Genomic DNA, 22,564 nt, shown 5'->3' on the forward strand with positions numbered 1-22,564 from the left:
AAATAATATAAGGTGGGACTAGGGTTGTGGTTCACTGGTAGAGCGCACGCCTTGTGCGTGTGAGTTGCTGGGTTCGATCCTCAGCACCACATATGAATAAATAAAAAATAAAAGGTATAATGTCCACCTACAACAAAAAAAATAATAATATAAGGGCTGTGGGGATAGCTCAGTGGTAGAGTACTTGCCTAGCATACAGGAAGCCCTGAGTTTGATCCCTAGCACCTCCAAGAAAAAAAGAAATAACAGTTGATGCAAAGAAAGAATATATTGTTTTTAATCTGTAGAATAAGCTTTAAGTGGTAAACAAATAAACTAAGTACATTATTTCAAACATTACATATTTTTAAACCTTGATAATGTCTTTAATATTAGCATAAGAAATTTCAAGAGTCTTTACACAGGATTTTCTTTTACCACAGCACTTTAAGATTTTATAATATTAATAAGATTAAAAGATTTTATAAAATGAATAAGATTAAATGGATATTTTTATTTTTAGGAACTCATTGCTTTAAATCCATTTCTATACCTTTACTTTTTTAACTTTTTATTTTATTTTACTTCTTATTGTTAGAGATTAACCCAGGGCCTTGCACATGCTAAACTTATGCCTATCAATAAGCTCTACCCTGCCTGTGTGTTTTTTATACTTGGCTTAATGATTAAGATGTTGGCAGACCATTTGTGGCAGAGGCTTCGGGGGCAGGAGCTCTTCTCTGGGTCAAAGTTAACCACCATCTGAAATTTGGTTTCTGGCTTTGTGGATTTAGAGAGGATTTTGTTTCCAAGTTTTTAAGGAAATCTCCTAAGTCATTAGATTCAAAATATCTAAGTTTCAACAAAAATTAGGACACACATGAAGAAACAAAATATGACCCATGTACAGAAAAAAAAAATAGCAATCAGTACAAACTGTCCTTGAGGAAGGTGACACATGTAAGTAAGAAAAAAGTAGTTAAGTTGGATTCCATCAAAATTTAAAACCTTTTTATCATCAAAGGACACTATAAAGAAAGTAAAAAGACAGCCCACAGAATGGGAGAAAATATTTTTAAGGCATTTATCTGATAGTGGTCTGTTAACCCAAATATAAAGAATGTTTATGACTCAACAATAAAAAAAATATAACCTAATTTAGAAACATAGTACAGTAACAAGAAAACCTGTAACCCAGCTTAACAGATGGGCAAAGGAGCTGAATAGACATTTTCTCCAAAACATTAATGGCCAACAGGTATATGAAAAGGTGCTCAACATCACTAATCATCGAGAAAATGCAAATCAAACCCACTAAGAGATATCACCTCATGCCTGATAGGATTGCTGGAATCAAAAAGACTAGATAACAGCTCTTGGTGAGGGTAAGGGGCAAAGGGAACCCTTGTACACTGTTGATAGTAATATATATTGGTGCTATTATTATGGGAATACCGTAAAGGTGGGGTTGCAAAAAAATTAAAATCAAAATTACCTTGTAACCCAGCAATTCTCCTTCTAGGTATATACCCAAAGGAAATGAAATTACCACCTCATAAAGTTATCTGCACTCCCATGTTCACTGCAGTATTAGTCACAGTAACCAAGATTTGCAAACAATCTAGGTGTCTGTCAGTAGACAGTTGGATAAAGAAACTCGTATTTAGATGATGAAATATTATTCAGCCCTAAAAAGAAGGAGATGCTGCCATTTTCCACAACCTGGATAGTCCTGGAGTTCATGCTAAGTGAAATAAGTCAGACACAGAAAGAAAAATATGGCATGATCTTGTTTATATGTAGAATCTGAAAAAAAATTAAAAAGTGACAAATACAAATAAAATAAAATAGTGATTACTAAGGGAAGTGTCAAGGAAAGGGGAGATATAGGCCAAAGGATCCAGAGATGGCCAGATATGTAGGATAAGAAGTCTAAAGATCTAATATGCAGCATGAAGAAATTGGCTAATTATAAGGTATTGTTTACTAAATGACTAGGTGGTAATTGCTGTTGCCACAGTGGGGAAAAATGGGTAATTATATAATATAATTGATATGTTAATTTGCTTCACTGTAGTCATCTTTTTACTATGTGTTATCTTTTAATATCATGTTGGATATCTTAAATATATAGAATAAACTTTATTTAAAAAAAACTCTAAATACCTGAATTGACATTTCTCCAAATACAATATACAAATAGCCAATAAGTACATGAAAAGATGCTCAGTTTTATTTAGCAATTAAAGACATGTAAATCAACACCATGAGACACTATTTCACACCCTCTAGGGTGGCTATAATTTTTTTTTAAATGAAGAGGGAGGTAACTATTTTTATCAAGGATGTGGAAAATTGAAACCCTCATGTATTGGTGAGAATTTAAGGTAGTACAGCCACTATGGAAAACAGTTTGACAGTTCCTCAAAAAATTAGAGTTACATATGAAATATAACCTAATATACCCAAGAGAATTGAAGACTATTCATACAAAAACTTATGTATATGTATAAATGTCCATATTCACATTATTGATAATACCCCCAAAATAGAAACAACTTAAATTCCCATCAGCTGGTGAACAGATAAACAAAATATGGTCTCTGCAAACAATGGAAAGTTATTCAACCACAAAAAGAATGATGAACATCTTAAATTCCCCATCCTGTCTTACTACATGAGAATGATTTTAGTCATCATTGAAAATTTTTTTTCTAAAGAATCCTAGGTATCTTGGTAGAAACTATGTAGTACAGGAGCTTTCTATTTTTTATTTTATTTTATTTTTATTTATATATGACAGCGAAATGCATTGCAATTCTTATTACACATATAGAGCACAATTTTTCATATTTCTGGTTGTATACATAGTATATTCACACCAATTCATGTCTTCATACCTGTATTTTGGATAATAATGATCATCACATTCCACCATCATTAATTACACCATGCCCCTCTCTGAGTTTTCTATTTATTATGAGTTATTCATACATCCCATCAGCATGGGAAGATTGAGCTCTCAATGTGTCTCTCATCATAAGATGATATATTGCCAGCCAAGCATTTTAAAGTATATTATTAGAGTTGTTTATTAACTAATTGTTACTGATTTTTTTCTAATTTGGCAGTTCTCCGTTAAATCTAAAAGATGAATGACAAATTTCTTATGCAGACCCCCCAACCCCAGCCCAGTACTGAGAACTGGATCCAGGGCCTTGTGCATGCTAGGAAAGCACTCTACCAATGAGCTGCATCCCAGCCCTTTTTCATTTTTTATTTTGAGACAGGGTCTTGCTAAGTTGCCCAGGCTGCCCACGAATTTGTGACCCTTGTGCCTCAGCTTCCAGAGGAGCTAGAATTACAGGTGTGTGCTACCATGCCCAGCTAGAAAATTTTAACTCAACCTAATTAAAAAGCACTGTTCTGTTTCTTCAGCCCCTATCAATTTGGTTTAGCCTGGTACATTTGAACAGAAACAGAGGTATATGCAATTTCTAGTTCCTAAGACTACTCTCTAGAGATTGTATGAGATTGGGTATAATTTTTAAATGAGTAGGGTTTTTTAAACTTAGAAACCTTACCTCTTTTTAGAAGATTCTATACAAATATAATAACTCTAACAGTTTTTCTTCACCAGAGGTTTTGCATTGACCTATTTATTGTGTTTTGTAGATAGAAAACAGTTAATATTGGAATCAGACCATCAGCATATTGTTGGTGACTCTCCTGGGGCTTTTTGACTATTGATTCTTATTTTGGTAGACTAGCCCATCTGGGTGCTGTTAAATTGTTGTTTGTTCTCTCCTTAGCCCCAGAATCTCAGATAAATTTAGCAGATGTGAAACTCCAGCTAGTATAGTCTTAGGGTAGCATAGTGTGGGAATCTTGTGTTAGATCAAGATTTATTTTTTACTCAAAATTATCCAGTCTGTAAGATTGGATTATTTTGATTATATAACTGCAACATGGTTTTGTATTTCTATAATACTGTAAAATATTACAGGTTATTTCTCCAAAACAGTAGTTATTTAGGTTTTCAAAATTAGAAGAGATCTTTTCCAATTTCTAGATCAAGAAGGTAGTTTTGTTTTGCTTTTTGTTTTTCTTTATTCTGTTGAAAGTAGGGGATAAAGGATTTCAAGAAAATTCATGCTTCTCAATTACAGGAAAGAATTTGAAAGCCTTTGTAAAAGGTTCTAGAAAATATTTAACCATTAAACTCTTAAATATTCTTTAAACATCTTTTAAAAAGTAACTGGGCACAGTGGCATGTGCCTGTAATCCCAGCAACTCCAGAGGCTGAGACAGGAGGATCAAAGCCAGCCTCTGCAAGTTAGTGAGACCCTGTTTCCAAAAGAAGGGAGGAGAGGTGCTGGAGGTATAACCTAGTGGTAGAGCACCCCTGGGTTCAATCCTCAGTATTGAAAAAAAATTTTTTAAGTATTAGTAAAATAGCTTAATCACTTTTAATCCATCACTTATTTATTGAACTTCTATACATTTTAGGAATTATGTTATTAAATATATAGTGAGATCTAGTAATTGCCTTTGAGTTTATAATCTAGAAGACAGGACAAAGGATTTACAGCTTATTTAAGCTTATAAGCACATTGTAATATGAAATATATGTCCAGGAGTTCTATTTTGTTTTGGATTTTTGGACTGGGGATTGAAGCCAGGGGTGCTTTACTACTAAGCTATATTCTCAGCACTTTTTTCATTTTTTAGTTTGAGATAGGGTCTCATTAAGTGGCCCAGGCTGGTTTTGAGTTTGGGGTCCTTCTGCCTCAGCCTCCCAAATCACTAGGATTACAGGTGTGCCACTTTTCCTGGTCCAGGAGTGATTTTGAAAATAAGTAGAATTCCGGGTGGGATATGACAATTTCATTGGAGACAGAAAAGATGGGTAGTTAAGGAAACAAAACTGGCACCTGAGCATGAAGCAGGAGTCAGCAAACTCTTTCCTTTGAGGTGAAGGCAAAGCTGTGAAGTCATATCTTTCATCTTCCTTATTTATCATTTTCTTCTCTTTTTTATTTCTACCTTTGTTGAAAAGTTTGACATTGATACTTCCTTATGAAAATGCTGCATAATTTCATTTTATATTAATAAATTTTATAATATTTACATTTTACTCAAATGTGAAAATGAAGTAATTGGCATCTTCTGTGATATTTGGTTCATCTTAATTTATGCTTCTAGGAGTCTCCACAGGAAAAATGGTTTCTATTTTATTAGTTCCAGTAATAAATCACTTAGCTGACTATTCTTATTTTGTATTTGTGTTTCAGAATGGAAGCTAAAATGATCATTGTCAGGTCTTTTTACATCTTTTCTAAAGTCTTCCATGTTGTAGCCTTCTATTATCCTGCTAACCCCATCCCCTACTCTCCCATTCCCCAATTCTAGCCACACTCACCTCTTTCAAGTTTCTCAAAGGCAGTTGTGTTCTTTGTTAAGGCTCTTTTTCTTTCTCTGCCAGGAGCGCCCTTCCTAGATACCAGTCTCATGGCTCTGTCCTTTACCTCCTTCAAATCTTTTTTACATTTTATCTTTTCAGTGAGTCCTTGTGAAAAGGGCTAGGATGTAACTCAGTGATGGAGCACCCCTGGGTTCAACCCCCAGTAGCACACCCCCCAAAAAGAAATAATAATGACTATAATTGAAAACAAGATAAAAGGATCTTACATTGATCTTAGAATGAAATAATTTGGTTCCAAACTGTGTGGATCAAAACTGTATCTGAGATTTAAGAAGGAGATGATCTAAAGTCTCTTGTTAAGGAAGAATTGGCAGTATATGGATACTGATTAGAAATGAGGAGTAAAAGAGAAAGAAGAATAAAACATTATGAGATTGTAATCTTCAGGATTGGACATTTTTACAAACTAAACTTTTAACATGGAGAAATTGGAAATGTTCCTTTGGGTTGCACAAAATAATCTCATGATTAAAATTTTAGGACTTATTGGTACACCAAGAAAGATCTTCAGAAAAGAGCTAGAAGTGAGTGAGTTTTAGGAGTACAGAAAAGAATTCCTGAGATATATTAATTAAAGCCAAGTGAGAGATCCTCATAGGTTTCAACATTCTTTTTTTTTTTTAAGTTGTCGATGGAACTTTATTTTGTTTATTTTTATGTGGTGCTCTATCACTGAGCCACAACCTCAGCCCCAGGTTTCAACATTCTTCATAATAAACATTCTCAGCATGACTGCCAACATACAGTGTTGTAGTTATTTCATAACTTAAAATTTAAGGAAAAGCTACAAGTTTTTCCATTTAACAAGAATTTTCTGTTTTTACGAGGGTGGATGGAGTAAAAGAGAATGGTATGGTGTGTTGCTGGGCACTCATAAAATCCAAAATGTCATGATGATTGTAAGGCCAGAGAAAGCGTGAATTTCATTAGGAATGATACAGAGAGCAGTGGTTGATGAGGGACAGATCAGAAGGGATGTTTAAGCATAGTCACTAACTGGCACAACATGTGAGAGACCTGGCTGGCATGCTGGGGGAATGACTTTGTGTTCTCTGGCATCTATACCAAGATCCTAACATAGACTAAACATTTGATCTTCGTCACCTAACTACATAAACACAATATTAGGAGTATGGAATTCAAAGTGGAAAGTACATTCAAAATTCAAACCTCATTTATCACTTTAATGTTAATTATATATGTATTATTTATTTTTCTACTAATATAAAATCTTAAGTAAAGTTTTCAGTTCTTTTGCGATGTAGGGTCTGAGTAACAAATACAAAACTGAGTATTATTATTCAGTTTTTACATTTATACATGAAAGTGATTTTTTTGCTTTGTAAAAAATACTCAGTATCTACTTAATTATTCTAATAATATTTTAATCCTAATTGATCACAGTAATTTTATAAGGGATTCTTAATTTTATTTTATAGATTTTAGGGGGAAAAAAGTAGGAACAACGAGTAGCTGATGGCCCTTGTGGTTTTGTATAGATGCTGATGCCTTTTTGATGTTGTAGTCATCTATTCATTGAGACACTACAAACGCTTAGACATTTGGGCTATGTTTAGAAACGCAGGGGCTTCCCCTCCCGTTATGTGTTTGCAAAGGTCATAAGATAGATTTATTACTCTTATCCTTCCTTTTTAGGTGTGAAGTTTTTCAACATGAGTGGCCTTGGGGACAGTTCATCCGACCCTGCTAACCCAGACTCACATAAGAGAAAAGGATCGCCATGTGACACACTGGCATCAAGGTAGGAGCACTCTTCTATTTTTGGCAGAGTGTCTTTATTGTTTTCACTGCCACTTTGGAGCTTCTGTTTTGTCCACTCCGAGTTTCATGGCCTTCTTTGCATCCTGTATACTCACTACATTTTCTTCCTCCTACCATGTCTTTGCACATGCTTCTCCCTCCCTCAATTCGTTTTGCTTCCTCTTTATTTCCTAGAATTAACACTTATGCATCATTCAGATGCCAGTTTAGTTATTACTTTCTTAAAGAGAGCCTTCTCTTCCCTCATTCATGTGTCTGTTTCACACACGTCTTTTTTTTTTTTTTTAATGGCTCTGGTCCATAATTATAGATTGTTTTTTTAACTAGTGATGTGATTATTTCATGAATTGTCTTCTCCCTTAGACTTTAAGCTGCTATTTGATTAAGCACCTTATTTGTTCTTCCCCCCAACCCAATACTGGGGATTGAACCCAAGGGCTGTCTGCCACTGAGATATATCCCCTGCCCTTTTTATTTTTATTCTGAAGCAGTATCTCACAAACTTGCTAAGGCTGGCCTTAAACTCAAGATCCTTCTGCCTCAAGTCTCCCAAGTTACTGGAATTACAGATGTGTGCCACCACGCCCAACTAGTACTTACCTGTTCTTGCTTACCACTGTATGCTCAGTTCCTAGCATAATGTGTGGTTTATATATGTGGTAAGAACGTGGTAAATATTTGTCAAGTGAATAAATAAATTATATCCTGGGAACTAAGAAATATATTATTATGATATCAGGAATTTAAAATGATTATTTATGGAGTTATTTGTGAGCTAAATATTTTAGCCTTAAAAAAGCTAAAAGAAACTTATTGCTAAGGAGTCCTAACAAACACCAGATAAAGAAGGAACTCAATCAGCTACAAAAGAGTAGCTTTCTACGTGGGAAGAGTGAGGATTTTATTCCATTCATCTTCTAGAACCTAGAGTAAGTTTTCTCAACCTCCACACTATTGACATTTTGAGCCAGATAATTCTTTTTTTTGAGGGGGGATGTTATCCTATATATTGTAGGATACTTAGTAGTGTCTCTGCTTCTACACACTAAATGCAAATAGCAGCTTATTTGTGATAACCAAAAATGTCTGGAAACATTGCCAGATATCCCCTGGATACAGGTTAAGCAAAATCACCCTTAGTTGATAGCCACTTGATCTGGAGCTAACACCGCAGAGATGTCATTGGTTACATCTTTTTTTTTCTCCAGGAAGGAAAAGAAAGTGTTTTGTAGAAGAATGCCAGGGCTCAAGGATAATAAAAGAAAAGTGACCGTTTCTCTTAATCTATTGAGAGAGTTCTTACAGAAAGACAATACCCTAAGTATTTTTAGAACAAATAAATGTCCAAGTACTAGGAATAAGGTTAATAGCAAGTTACCATCCGGATGTATCTTATCTAATTAATGCTGTTCTTTATGTTTATATATAAAGTCAGTTCTTCATAAAGAGAAACCTAGGAATAATACATTTCTATTGTCTTTTACATTTAATTTTTTATTTGAGGAAAAATTTTAAAAATATAAAAGAATAGAGTAAGTATGTTTAGTTACATATAGTTGATAATATTTTGTTGTGTCATTAGTATCTTGTTACTATTTTATGATAGTTATATAATTTTATTTAAATAAAATATTAACAATGAAATTGATTTGTCTATAATTCCTCCATTCTATTTACTCATTATATGTACACATAGTTATCTGTGAACAATATAGGATGTTTATTAAATTTATATAAGTTGTATAATACTATATATAATTTTCCATAATATACTTTTTTCAGCATGGATCTTGAGATTTAAATATACATAGACTTATTGAGTCTTAGTAACTTTTGATTGGTTTGTATTGCATGAATACATCACATTTGAAAAAATCCATTTCTCTACAGATAGACATTCCTGAGAGATAAGCAAATTGTTTGTTACAAATGTTTGCTTACAACCAACACTGAGGCAAACATCCCCATACAGACCTCCAATTTTAGACATAAGTGTTTCTTTTATTAATTCAGTCTAGTTATACATAGTGTTAGGGTTCATTTTAGCATAATTATACAAGCATGGAATAGAATTTGCTGTCATTTAGTCCTGAGTACTTTCTCCTTTCCCTTCCCCAACCCTTTTCCTATTCCTTTTTCTCTACTGATCTTTCTTCTGTTTATTTATAGTTTTTTTTAAATCAGTGCCTTGTGAATATACATAAAGGTGAAATTCGCTGTAGTATATTCATATGTGTACATAGGAAAATTTGGTCAGATTCATTCTAATGTTTTTCCCTTTTCCCATCCCTTCTCCTTCCACCTCAGTACCTACCTCTCACTCCACTGATCTCTCTTCCATTTCCATGGAATTTCCTCTAAGGTAAAATCACATGTCCTCAAAATATTATCAGGTTGCAGAGCTAAAACCTTGTATATATCAAAATGTATGGTCCTTATTTATGCTTTGCTTTCAGTACCATGGTGTGAAGTTTGTCAAAATATCTTGCTGTGGAAATAGTTATTTATTAGTTTGATAGAGTTATTATAAAATTAATTAATAGAGTATTATTAAACAAACTGGGAATAATTCCTCATTAGTGAAAGATTTAAAAGACAAAGAAAACATGATTTGGTATAGTTTTAAAATTTGATTTTGTTTTGGGATATGTACCATTTTGTAATATTTTGTTTTATGTAGGCAAATAAAGTAGATAGTGGATTTGGTTCTTTTTAACTCACTGTGTTATATAAATACTATTGCTTTTAAAATCTCTTAAATTATGATTAAGTAAATGATATTTTAATTATTTTCAATTACGAGGTTTTTAGCAACTGATCTTTCCCTTTTCTTTTCTACCACTTTTATATGCAACTAAATGAATTTGATTGTTGCTTGATTGTTGAGCTCTCTAGCATAGTCTGCCCTGCTTAATTTATAACAAAGTTATTTGAAAATTCAGATTTTTCTATTTCAAGGAGTTATCTAGAATGTGAAGTAGTTCCAAGTGCAACTAGTAAATTTACTATCTAGTTCCTTCTAATATCTAGTAATCATTTGTTATTTACAGATATTCATTGGAGAATACTTCTGTTTACAGCTTTTATTCACTTTATTTCATTCATTTTCTGCACTATGGTTTTTGTAATGTCTGTTTTTTAGATGTGAATTTAAATTGCTTTCTAAAATATGGTTTTATATTTTCAATAAAAAGGACTTCTCTAAATATGCAAACATTAAGTACTTGATCAGAGAAAGAAATAACATGATATAAATATATGCTAACTGGTTTTCTTTGTGTTACAGCACTGAAAAGAGGCGCAGGGAGCAAGAAAATAAATATTTAGAAGAACTAGCTGAGCTACTGTCTGCCAACATCAGTGACATTGACAGCTTGAGTGTAAAACCAGACAAATGCAAGATTTTGAAGAAAACAGTCGATCAGATACAGCTAATGAAGAGAATGGAACAAGGTAAAAACAAAAATAGCTGTCCTTTGTTGTTAAGCATTTATAATAAATGCTTCTGCTCTCTAATTATTAAGAAACTGCATTGACCTTCATGATTTTTTTAAAGAAATGTTTCTGTTTAGAAGCTATTTATTTTATTGAGTCTGAGTGCTTTCTTGTTATAACAAAGTGGTTTACTAAGTTCACTTGAAAAGTTAGTTGCCTGGGGAGGTTATAGGACCCAGTGCCACAGCAGATTAAGATAGGAGACACAAGTCAAGTGTGTGACCTGAAGCTACAGTGACTCTGTAAAGAACAGTGACTTCATGAAGGGAAAACCAGCCTGCCTGAGGAAGCTTGCCTCTGCCTGGCAAGAGTGGGTGCAGAGGTGGGGATAATCTTTGAAAAAACTCTTATTATTCATATTCATATTACCCATACTGACTGGGAACCACACACCATTAAACCCCTGGGTTGCCTACCAGACACAAAGGCAAGAAGACATTCTTTGAAGGAATGTTCCCACACCTAGCCCCATGAAAGTGCCACAGAAAAGTGCTTCTGAGGGTGATTTTAGACTGAAAGTTGTATAAACAAAAAGCAAATAATCTATGGTGAGTAAAGCACAAGTAACAAGCTAGATTAGTAGCAAAAGTATGATTAAACTATAGACAAAAAACTTAAGCTGATTAGTTCTGTGATATAAAGATTTAAAGATTTTAGAAGCTAAAAAACAGTTTAGTGACAACTGATTTAGCAAACAGGAGAAACTGTACTGGAAGCCTACAGACCAGCAGCCTGGCTCACACACTCTAAGCTGATGGTGGTGGCATTCTTCTGGGTACACTGATCAGTCCAAAGGAAGAGAAATTAGGGGATGTCCTCAAATGAAAAATTCGCTTCTTACCTTGCCTCCACTCCTCACACAGTTGTCAGTCTGCATTTTAGAACTTTATCCTTTATTATGAACAAAACCCCATATATTTTAGGAAAACCTGTAATGTGAAAGAAAAACAAAGCAAACACACAAAAGAAAAAAGGAACTCAGAGGAAGCAAAGAATGCAGGAAGCAGAGAAATCTTAACAGTTCCTCAGAGGCACAGGAAAGATGTTTTACCCATGAAAAAGGGTAACTTTGGGAACTTAGCAAAAGGACATCTGGCCAGGTGCAGTGTAATCAGTGGCTCTGGAGGCTGAGACAGGAGGATCATGAGTTCAAAGCCAGGCGCTAAGTAACCCTGTCTCTAAATAAGATACAAAATGGTGGGGCTGGGGCTATGGCTTAGCAGTAGCACACTTGTCTGGCATACATGGGGCACTGGGTTCAATTCTCAGCACCACATATAAGTAAATAAATAAAGGTCTATCAACAACTTAAAAATTAAATATTAAAAAAAAAGATACAAAGTAGTGCTGGGGATATGGCTCAGTGATTGCGTGCCCCTTAGTTCAATCCCTAGTAACAAAAAACAAAAACCCTAGGATATCTGGAAAAAATCTTTACCTCTATACCACGTTTCTCCTCTTTGCCTCCTCATACCTTCTGCCCAGCCATCCACACTCACTCCGAGGTGTTTGAACCCACTGTTCTGTCTGAAATGTTCTTCTCTAGACATCCACATGGCTCACTCTTTCACCCCTTTTGTGTCTATGCACAAATGCATCCTCTCAATGAAATTGTTCCCAACTATCCTATTTAAAATTAAGGAAAATCTTATACATCTTTGCACCTTTAAATTTTCTTGATTTATTTTCCCCACAATACTTTTTATATATGACATATAAGAATTTGACGAAAATAAACAGAGGAAGTAAAATAAATAGAGAAGGAATGGAAAGCAAGAGAAAAGATAAGAAATTTATAGAATTGGTTCAAAAGCTGTAACATAATGATTAATCTCAGAAAAAAAGAACAGACTAGGTAGAGATGAAAAAATGATAAGAGGAATTTTTAAAAATTTTTCATATAACTCAAAGGGTATAAGTTTCTAGATTGAAACTGATTTCGTAGTACTCAGCACAATTAATGAAAAAAATTTACACTGATATACAATTTAGTGATATTTTAAAGCACCAGGAAAAGGAAAAAAGAGAGAGAAGAAAAAATAGGTCTTAACACACTAAATTGCTTTTGGAATGGGTTCTAAATAACTTTGAGAACTAGATTAATTATTAGACCTAGAATTCTGTATTCATCCAAATTGTTATAAGTGGAACACAGATATTTTCAGACTATCAGCCTCAAAAATGTTATCTCCCAGTGTACCTTTCCCAGAAATCTCTATCAAAACCTAAGTAGTAAACAAAGAAACAAAGGCTTAGGATCTTAACCCAGAGAAACTGTAAAATCTTAATGCTCAAGAAAACTAAAAGGAGAGCCAAGATTACAGTTGTGCCACACCCTGAAAAAATAGCCAGCTGCAGTGGAACAGGTGGATAGAAGACTCTAGGAAGAATATTTCTGTGAAAAAATAAATAAATAAATAAATAAAAGGAAGACATAAGAGTGTCTGATAACTGACAAATTGAGAGAAAATTTTAAACTCAGGAGGATATTTCAGGCAGGGATGATTTAAACTATGCTGAAAATTTGGAAATTTGAAACTACATACAACCATAAGAGAAATTAAAATGATAGCACGTACCTTGGCTTACTTATAAAGTATATTTATTTATCCACAGTAACATAGATACTAAGTATTGATTGCTGTAAGAATTGTTTTAACTATATATATTGAGAGGAGGGGAAATGTGTGTTGTAGCAGGTTGGTCTAAGTTAAATTCTTACCTTTCATGATAGTATATCAATAGAGTATGTCTATCAAGGGCACAAACATGAGCAGACTACAGCAAATAAGCTTATTGAGGAGAATGGAGTACATTAAATAGAATATCAGCCATGCTACTATCCCAAGATACCCAAAATGCAGTGGCTTTAACAAGATAGTCTGGGTAGGTATCAAGAATTCACACTCTTTCTATCTTTTTTACTCTGCCATTCCTAGGGCATTGCCATTATCCACGTGGTCAGCAAGGTTCACTTGCCCATGTACCAGCTGATAAGAATTTCAAGGCATGCCTCCTCGGTTTTACAGCCAAGACCCAGAAATTGCACATTGCTTCTGTTCATATACCTTAGGATGGAAACTATTCATAATGATTCCTACCTTAGGTTCTCTCTAAAATTATAAATGTTTTGCTTTTCATATACTGTAATTTAATCAACATGAACTTGATTTTTTATTATTATTATTTATTGTTAGAGCTTGCCTTTACAGAAATGAACTTTTTGGATGTGTGATTTTTAAAGTTTCTTTATTACAGAAAAATCAACAACTGATGATGATGTTCAGAAATCAGATATCTCATCGAGTAGTCAAGGAGTAATAGAAAAGGAATCCTTGGGACCTCTTCTTTTGGAGGTAAATGTCCTCATTGACCCCGAAATTAAAATCTTTGTTCTTGCCAATTTGGTCTTTTTCATCATCTTTTTTTATGTCTCACATTCAGTTAATAAACTGTGAAACAAAGCCACATTTTTAATAACTTTTTGTAATTACTTTATTATGAAAACTATTTGACAGTTATACTATTTCAGAGTTAAATGTGAATAATGAATATGAAATATTTTCATAAAAGTATTTCAGTTTGTCAGATGAAGTCTACTACATGACTTTGTCTTTTATTTCTGAGATGGTTAGAACTAGCTGGGAAAATAAAACATCAGCATTGTTTAGCTCCTAGTACTATCTATGATACTATAGAATTTCATTTTTAAATGAAGGTTGCCTCACTTTATTGGAGTAGATATTGTTGTGGAAGGTTTTCTGAATAAAATCTTTTAAATTGCTTATGTAAACATTTTAAGAGAATTACTATCAAACTTTGTAGAGTGAGGCATTTTTAAACTTGAATGACATTGTAATTACTGTGTAATTTTCAGCACTGTCTCTCCCATCTGATTTTCACCTTCTGTATTTTTAGCACATAAATTTTATTTCCAGGCAGTCTCATCAGTTTAAATGCTTTCTCTCATACATGAATGTTCAGAAACACACATCTATGTGTCCATATACACTCATTTGCCACCATGTCTACTTTTCTATCTCTAGACCAATTTTTATATATATTAAACACAAATATATATAAACTCTTCTTTCCTTGTCCTTTCTTCAAGTCCTCCTTTCTGATAGTCTTCTTAACAAATATGCATATGTCTCTTTATTTTCAAATTATTTTATACATTTTGTCCTATTACCATAACTTTTTCATTTTTTATATTAATAATAGTTCCCGCTACCTGTGGCTAATGTAAAAAAAAAAAAATCTCAAAGTTCACTTCTTGCTTTTCCAGCCCCAGAGTATTCGTATTAATGTTGTTTCCCTCTTCATCCTATAGGGTGGACATCCAAATATGTCCTCCTTGCCTTTACTTCTCCCCATCTTCTGTTCGGTACTTACAAGCTGTCCTGCTCTTAGTAACTTCCCCCTCAAAAATCTAAATTCTTCATTTCTCATCCACATTATAAAAGCATTTTGTTACTTTATATTTGATTTTAATGATTTTTACTAGGAAACAGCGCACAATTTTGCAAAATATACTAGACATTTGCTATTGAAACGGGTATAGAAACTACTGTGAGCAAATTCGTTCCCAGAACCAGAGGGGCAGGGAAAGACATATAACTGAGGCTGATTTTTTTTTTTATTACGTTCTTTCTATAGACTATCAGATTGACCACATGATACATGATTGCATCTTAGAAAACAGTATTTTAACAGTGTAGTAAAAATGTTGTTGGTTGGGCTGGGATTATGGCTCAGTGGTACAGCGCTTGCCTAGCACATGTGAGGTACTGGGTTCAATCCTCAGCACCACATATAAAAATAAATAAAATAAAGTTATTATGTCCATCTACAACTAAAAATATTTTTTGAAATGTTATTGGTAGAATCTGGGTGGTGGATATACACATTTTCACTACCAAATTCTTTCAACTTTGCTGAATTTTGAAATTTTTAATTTAATATGGAGGGAAATAAGTGAAAAAAAAATGTCTCACTTCCACCTTCATCTCTGCTCCCTATTCACTACTTGCCACATCCTGCTACTCTATTGCACCTGGACCCCTGGAAACCTGACCTGAACTTTACTGGCACTTCTTGCTGCTACTTTGCAGAAGTTGTAGACTTGTGTTTTCACCCCTCCTAGTTTTTCTGTGGGAATTATGCTTCTTAGCCCTGAATTATTAAACTGGCCAGAACTTTGTATTTCCTTTCAAATAATTAAATTTTATATAAGTGTGTGTATGTGTGTGTATCTGTCTGTCTGTATATATGCATATAGTGTCATTTGAGATACTGAAGAAATATTAGTTATACAGTTCCTTGAGAGTTCTTGTAGGGAAACAATGATCATTTAAATCTTAGTCTTTCCATACAGTCCTCAGTAAACACACAGATTAATGAGGAGGGAAAATAGACTATCTACAACTGAATAAAGCACAACTAGAAACAGAATAGTACTACTTTTACTTTAATTGATAAGAAAAATCATTATTTCTCTATCAGAAAAATCCACCTTCTTTCAAGTCAGCAGACAATGATAGGACAGCATTCATTCAAAACTAACTACAAGAAGGCAAAGTGAATCTAGTAGAGTGGAGAAAGGAGAAGAGGATAGAAGAGGGTAGAATGGAAAAGGGGGATCTTGAACTGAAATAGATTTCTATGCATGTATGAGTATGTAGAGATGAACCCAACTACTATGAGATTAACCATAAAGCTCTAATTTAAAAAAAAAAAAAAAGGACAAAGTGAGAATTTTTTTCAGTTGATGCAATTATATTACCCTAAAAACTATCATAAATCAAAGGAAAACTAACACACATGAATTAAATGTTGTTAAATGAGCATTTTCAAATACAAAAAAGCACATCAAATTAGAAATTTGAAAATAGAATAGAAATTTATTTAAATTCTTGACCTCAAGAAGCTAGTAATATTTTTATTGATGAGCTGCAGTTATGTGAAATAAACTTTAAAATAGAATTACTGAATTTTATAGACTTCAATGTTGCTTTCATGGACAACATAGTATCTTTTCTGTCCCTTCTTTATCCCCCAACTTTGTACCTATTGATCAAAACTTTATGGAGTCTAATTCAGAGCATCTAGTGCAGGAAGTGGTAGAAAAATTGCAAAGAGATTTTCTATTACATTATTCAGGCTGCAGTTTAGAGCTGCACTGTTTAACATGATAGCCACTGGCCACATGGACATTTAAATTTAAGTTAGAAGAGTTAAAAATGCAATGCCTCAGTCTGATCATTCACATTTAAAGTGTTCTGTTATCTACTTGTATAGAGTGACATCTCTGTTGGACAACAGATACAGAGATTTCCATTACTGCAGGAAGTTCATTTGCATAGCTTGCCCAGATGGAAGGTCTCCACTTCTGAAAAGTGACCCAGTGTCCAACATAGTATGAAAAATTCTCACTATGCAACATTTAATTTATTTCTCTTTTTACTTTAAACATAAAATAAAGACAACATGAGTTAAGAAGGAAAGGTATTAGAGGAAATTTCTTCATAACTTGAGAGAGATGTATTAGGATTTATTTATTCAACAGATCTTTGATGAACACCTATTGCGTGTCAGTCTACTAGATGAATTCATGATCCCATCATGGAATTGTTATTAGAATTAAATTGTTATTAAAATTAAAATCCACAATTCATTAGCACTTGTATTTAAGCTCCTCAAACTGTTATTTCCTGCTAAATTCTTCTGCCTCCTTCCTACTCAAAACTTAGCATTATTTACCCCAACCCTCCTTATTTCTCATTATGGTCAAGAAAAATTCTGTTTCAGGCAATGAGATCTCCTCGTACTTTGCATATACATTCAGTCTTCTTTGCCTTGCTTAACACCATTCTTTCCATTTCTATGTGGCTTTGGACACCTGGCCACCTCTTCCCTCTTGCTTGCAATATCCCATGACCACTTTTTTGGGGGTTGGTGGTACCAGGACTGAACTCGGGGGCACTCAACCACTGAGCCACATCCCCAGCCCTATTTTGTATTTTATTTAGAGACAGGGTCTCACTGAGTTGTTTAGCACCTCACTTTTGAGGTTGGCTTTGAACTCAGTGATCTTCCTGTCTCAGCCTCCCAAGCTGCTAGGATTACAGGCATGCGACACCATGCCCAGTTCCCATTACCTTTTTAAAAAAAAAAAAAAATATATATATATATATATATATATATATATATATATATATATATATATATATTTTTTTGTTGTAGTTGGACATAATATCTGTATTTATTTTTATTCGGTGCTGAGACTCAAACTCAAGGCCTCGAACATGCTAGGTGATCTCTCTGCCACTGAGCCACAACCCCAGCCCTCCCATGACCTCTTGAATGGTACACTTTTCTTTGACTTTCTGGCTACTCTTTACCCCTCTTTTTCAGAATTTTGCTTCTTTAACTTCCTCATAAATGTTTGAATTGCTCAGGGTTCTAACCTTGGCTCTTTTCCTTTTGTTGTTCTGTTCGTATTTCCTGGGAAACTTTATCCGAGTCTGTGTCTATGTCTATGTCTATTCTCTTTTTTCCATAGCTTCCACAGCTGCTGGAGGCCACCAGGTGCTGTTTGTTCTACCCCCTATCAAGTTCTATCCCTTCCACTACCATTGCTCAGTTCAGGCACTTGTTTGAACAAGTGACATGATAGCATTGTACCTGGTCTTCCTTGGATCTACACCCCACACCCACTGCTAGTGGATCTTTGTAGAAGCAGAGCATGTCACTCATTGTCTTCAGGATAAATTCCTTATTTTTTTGTTTTTCCTTGAAAATTAAAATAATTTTTTTCTATTAAATGTAACACAGATATTACAAATACATAAAAGAACACTTAAAAAAAAGACTCTGAATTGTTTCCTCTGTCCTTTCCTTCCCTGGTCCACCTTCATTGCCCCTCTGTCCTTCAAGCCTCAGGTCAGGAGGAGTATCGCCTCCTTCAGGAAACCTCACCCAAGGCATGTTTATCCCTTCCCCACTGTGGGAGCCTCACTCTATGTCTGTAACTTTTGTGAATTCCTCTCTTGTACTAACTTATACCTGAGTGTACTTGTCTTTTTCCCCTCAGAGACTACCAAGATATTGATAATTATGTGTTTTATTCTCAGAATTTTGTCCAGTGACTAACTCCTATGTGGTAGTCTCATTTAAAGTCAGGCCCCTGTGAGAAGCCTTGGCTGTTGTGAGCCCTGCTGAGATACAAGGTGTTTCTCTTTAAAGGGCAACATCCTAGGCAGAGGGAAAAGCTCTCCGATTGATTTTGTTGTACTCAGTGGACAAGCATGTGTTATCATCTCTATGCAAAGCACAACATGAGACCAGCTGTCAGAACACAGAGGAACAGGAAGATTCCTCCCTAAGAGCACACATAGAAATTGATTGTATGTACAACATATGAGGAAACTTATAGAACAGGAGCAATTAATAGCTGATTATATTAATCAGTCATACTTTTAGAAAGTATAAATCTTTGTATATTCCTAGGAATAGTTTCAAACAGTATTTCCTGAAATATTACCATTCTCTTTGGGGTGGGATTTTTGCAGATCTACTATTTGCTTCATCTTCATATTTAAAAAATTTGTTTAAGTATAAAGACAAAAAATTAAGGAAGTTAAGTTATATTTATACTGATTCAATTATTATCCAAGAATATTGTAAAAGAAATTTTAGATGTGCTTTAAAAATGTATATTTCAATTCTATTTTCATATAAACTGCAATGCAAACAAGTATAAATTGATCACCAACTATGAAATTTATAGCTAAATATATTAGTTGGGTATGAGGGTGCTTTCCTGTGTCCATCTAAACTTAAACTAGTTTTTAGAAGATTTGTCTAGTGTTGAGGTTTACTTATGCCTGATTATAATATCCCTTTTCCCTTTGTATTATGAACTAAATGAGAAATAGTCATAGGAGTCATGTGGAATAAAAATAGCTTTATTTTTTCTTGCTAAAGAAAATAGTAATGTTTTTAATAAGAACATGGAACTGTGTGCTTCATTGCTTTTTAAAATCTTGGTCATATGCTTTGCAATGAGGAATTTGGAAATGTAGTTCTAAATTCAGCTTATTTAATATTTGGTTTGAATGATTTAAACAATAATCTCATCCATTCATCCACTGATGGGCTTCTAGGTTGATTCTGTATCTTGGCTGTTATGAATACTGCTACAATGAGCATGAGATCTCTAGTATTTCTTGAATATACTGATTTTAATTCCCATGGATATCCACCCAGGAATTGCTAGTTATCTGATCAAAGAAAGCAAACTCAAAAGAAGCAGAGAGTAGAACACTGGTCACTAGAGGTTGGGAGATGGGGGCTGGGTAGGGATTGAATATGTTGTTCAAAGGCCAAAAAAATTCATTTAGGGCTGGGGTATAGTGGCTCAGTAGTAGAACATGGTTCAACTAGATTCAACCTTGACCCAGTCACTACAAAAAAAAAAAAAAAAAAGAAAGAAAGAAAAATTCAAGTAAACAGGAGGAATAAGACCTATTGTATTCCGTTGTGTTAACAATTATTATTTTTTTTAAAGAGAGAGAGTGAGAGAGAATTTTAATATTTATTTTTTTTTTTAGTTTTCGGCGGACACAACATCTTTGTTTGTGTTGCCGAGGATCGAACCCAGGCCACACGCATGCCAGGCGAGCGCGTTACCGCTAGAGCCACATTCCCAGCCCATGTGTTAACAATTATTACAATCATTATATACTAAAAGTTTCTAGATTTTAAGTGTTTTCATCACAAAGAAGATGCACATGCGCGTTAATAAGTGTGATTTAGCCATTTTTAGCCATTTCATAATGTGTACATATTTCAAAGCATTGTACCACAAATATATAATTGTCATTTTAAAAAATTAATAATCTTAGCTGAAAAAGATACCTCACAAAAATAAGTAGATTCAAAAGGAAAAGTCTTACATTGAATGCATCTACTAAATCACAATATTCATTTTAAAATCCTATCCCATTATACAGAGGTTTTCATTGACACTTCATCTTTCTTGATCTCAGAGAGTGATTCTTCTAAGTGAATCAGAACAAGTTGCATTTTCATATTTTAAGAATGAATTTAAGCCCATTCAATCTCTGGTTGAAAGGTTTTTCAACAGGTCAGTTTCAAAGATTTTAAACTGAGGAGAGAAGTTTTTTATGTGCCTTTTACATCGTTTTCAGCAACAAAATCAAAACTTTGGTAACATTTCTAAACTTCTGTTTTCACATGTTATCTCTATAGCATAACGGTTTTTTGAAAAGCAGTTTATTTTTCATTTATTGTTGGAGTATAATCTTAATCCTAAAGGAAAATAATCGTGTTTATTTTTAGGGAACTATCTGTTAATTAGCATAATATCATTAACCGATTATTATAGAAAAGGTTACATTTGGGGAACTTGCCTTTTATAAAAAGAAAATGAGTAGGCCTCAATATTGTTAGGAAGCTGTTTTAAGTGTTTTGCCACAAATAACAACAGACTCTTGTGTGATACAAGGATTTTAATGGTCATATTACATCCCAAATTTGGTAAACATTTCTGTTCTTTGAAGGTCTCATTTTTATTGCTTATACATTCTGTAGCAAGTAAGCTGCAGCATATTGCAAATATATGGGAAGATTCCAAATAATTAAACCGTTGTCAACCTCAGTATTCTGAATCTTCCCTCAGGATTCCAGGGTTGTGGCTATCTGAACTGAGTGAGGCATCAGTGTGTTTTTGTATATTTAGTGTGTTTTTGTATGTTAAGTGTGATTTCTTTGTGTTTTAGATTATAATACAAATAGAGGTTCTAGCTTTTCTCCTGCACCCCCTAGATATAGTGTACCTTCTGGGGCACTATGTTTCTTTTTGGAGTTCCCTGGCTCCATCTCAATGCTTAGGAGATCTCTGGGATTTGGTTCCTGTCCACTCTGTTGACTCTTCCTGTCACAGGCTTGCCCTGGGCTATCTACTGCAGCAGCTCCACACTGCTTAAGCCTTCCCTTTCTGTGCCATGCTAGTCCTCTTCCCCTCTGCCCTGTGCCTTTTATAAGTTGGGTAGGGCTCTGTAAGGAACCTTTTGTTGCAAATTAGGTATCCTTCTTTATGCTCATAGAATATTTAGTGTGTATCTCTGCTACTGCATTTTTCACTGATATTTTATTATATTTAATGCCTCTCTCACATTGTACCACAAATCCCTTGAGGGCAGAAAACAGGTATTCACTAACACAGATTCTTATGATTGAATAAATGGGATAGTTACTTCATATCTACTACCTTAAAGTTTCTTTCTTTCTTTCTTTCTTTTTTTTTTTTTTTTTTTTTTTTGGAGGCTTTCTGTCTTTGAGACAAGGTCTCACTAAGTTGCCCAGGCTGATCTCAAACTCATGATCTTCCTGCTTAGCCTCTGAAATAGCTGGGATTATACACATGTGCCACCCAGCCTGTCTCATAAAATGTATTTCTAAGGAAGAAAGTTGACAGACTCATGACTCATTCTACTTGAAACATTCATGCCTACTTAAAACATTAGCATATAGTCTGTTTAAAAATCCTGGCCCCGCTTTATCCTCTTAGCCCTATAGAAAAAATTGTGTTTATTTTTAGGGAAATATCTGCTAGGTAGCTTATTATCACCAGTCACTTACTATAGAAAAGGCCACAACTTGGGAAACTTCCTTTTCTAAAAATAAAAATGAGTAGACTTCAATATTGTTAGGCAGTTATTTTGAGTGTTTTGTCACAAATAACAACAGGCTCCTGTGTATCCAAGGGGTATCTTCAATCCCCCGCCTTTAACTTGA

At 34.1% G+C, this 22,564-nt stretch overlaps 1 protein-coding gene across 9 annotated transcripts in view; it reads left to right on the forward strand.

The window, feature by feature from the left end:
• The window catches only part of Ncoa1 (nuclear receptor coactivator 1), a 249,632-nt gene that overhangs the window by 133,849 nt on the left and 93,219 nt on the right, over nucleotides 1-22,564 (forward strand). For 8 of the 9 annotated variants that reach the window (XM_026385104.2, XM_026384981.2, XM_026385416.2 and 5 more), the window contains 3 exons: nucleotides 7,121-7,226; nucleotides 10,533-10,699; nucleotides 14,000-14,097. In XM_026385104.2, the coding sequence (XP_026240889.2) occupies nucleotides 7,138-7,226; nucleotides 10,533-10,699; nucleotides 14,000-14,097 (354 nt within the window). In that variant the 5' untranslated portion in view covers nucleotides 7,121-7,137. Of the gene's footprint in view, nucleotides 1-7,120; nucleotides 7,227-9,561; nucleotides 9,609-10,532; nucleotides 10,700-13,999; nucleotides 14,098-22,564 lie in introns of those variants that run through there. The other variant, XM_026385321.2, reaches the window with a different exon arrangement.

This window comes from Urocitellus parryii, chromosome 12 (genome assembly GCF_045843805.1).
Source record: "Urocitellus parryii isolate mUroPar1 chromosome 12, mUroPar1.hap1, whole genome shotgun sequence".
Taxonomy (NCBI): domain Eukaryota; kingdom Metazoa; phylum Chordata; class Mammalia; order Rodentia; family Sciuridae; genus Urocitellus; species Urocitellus parryii.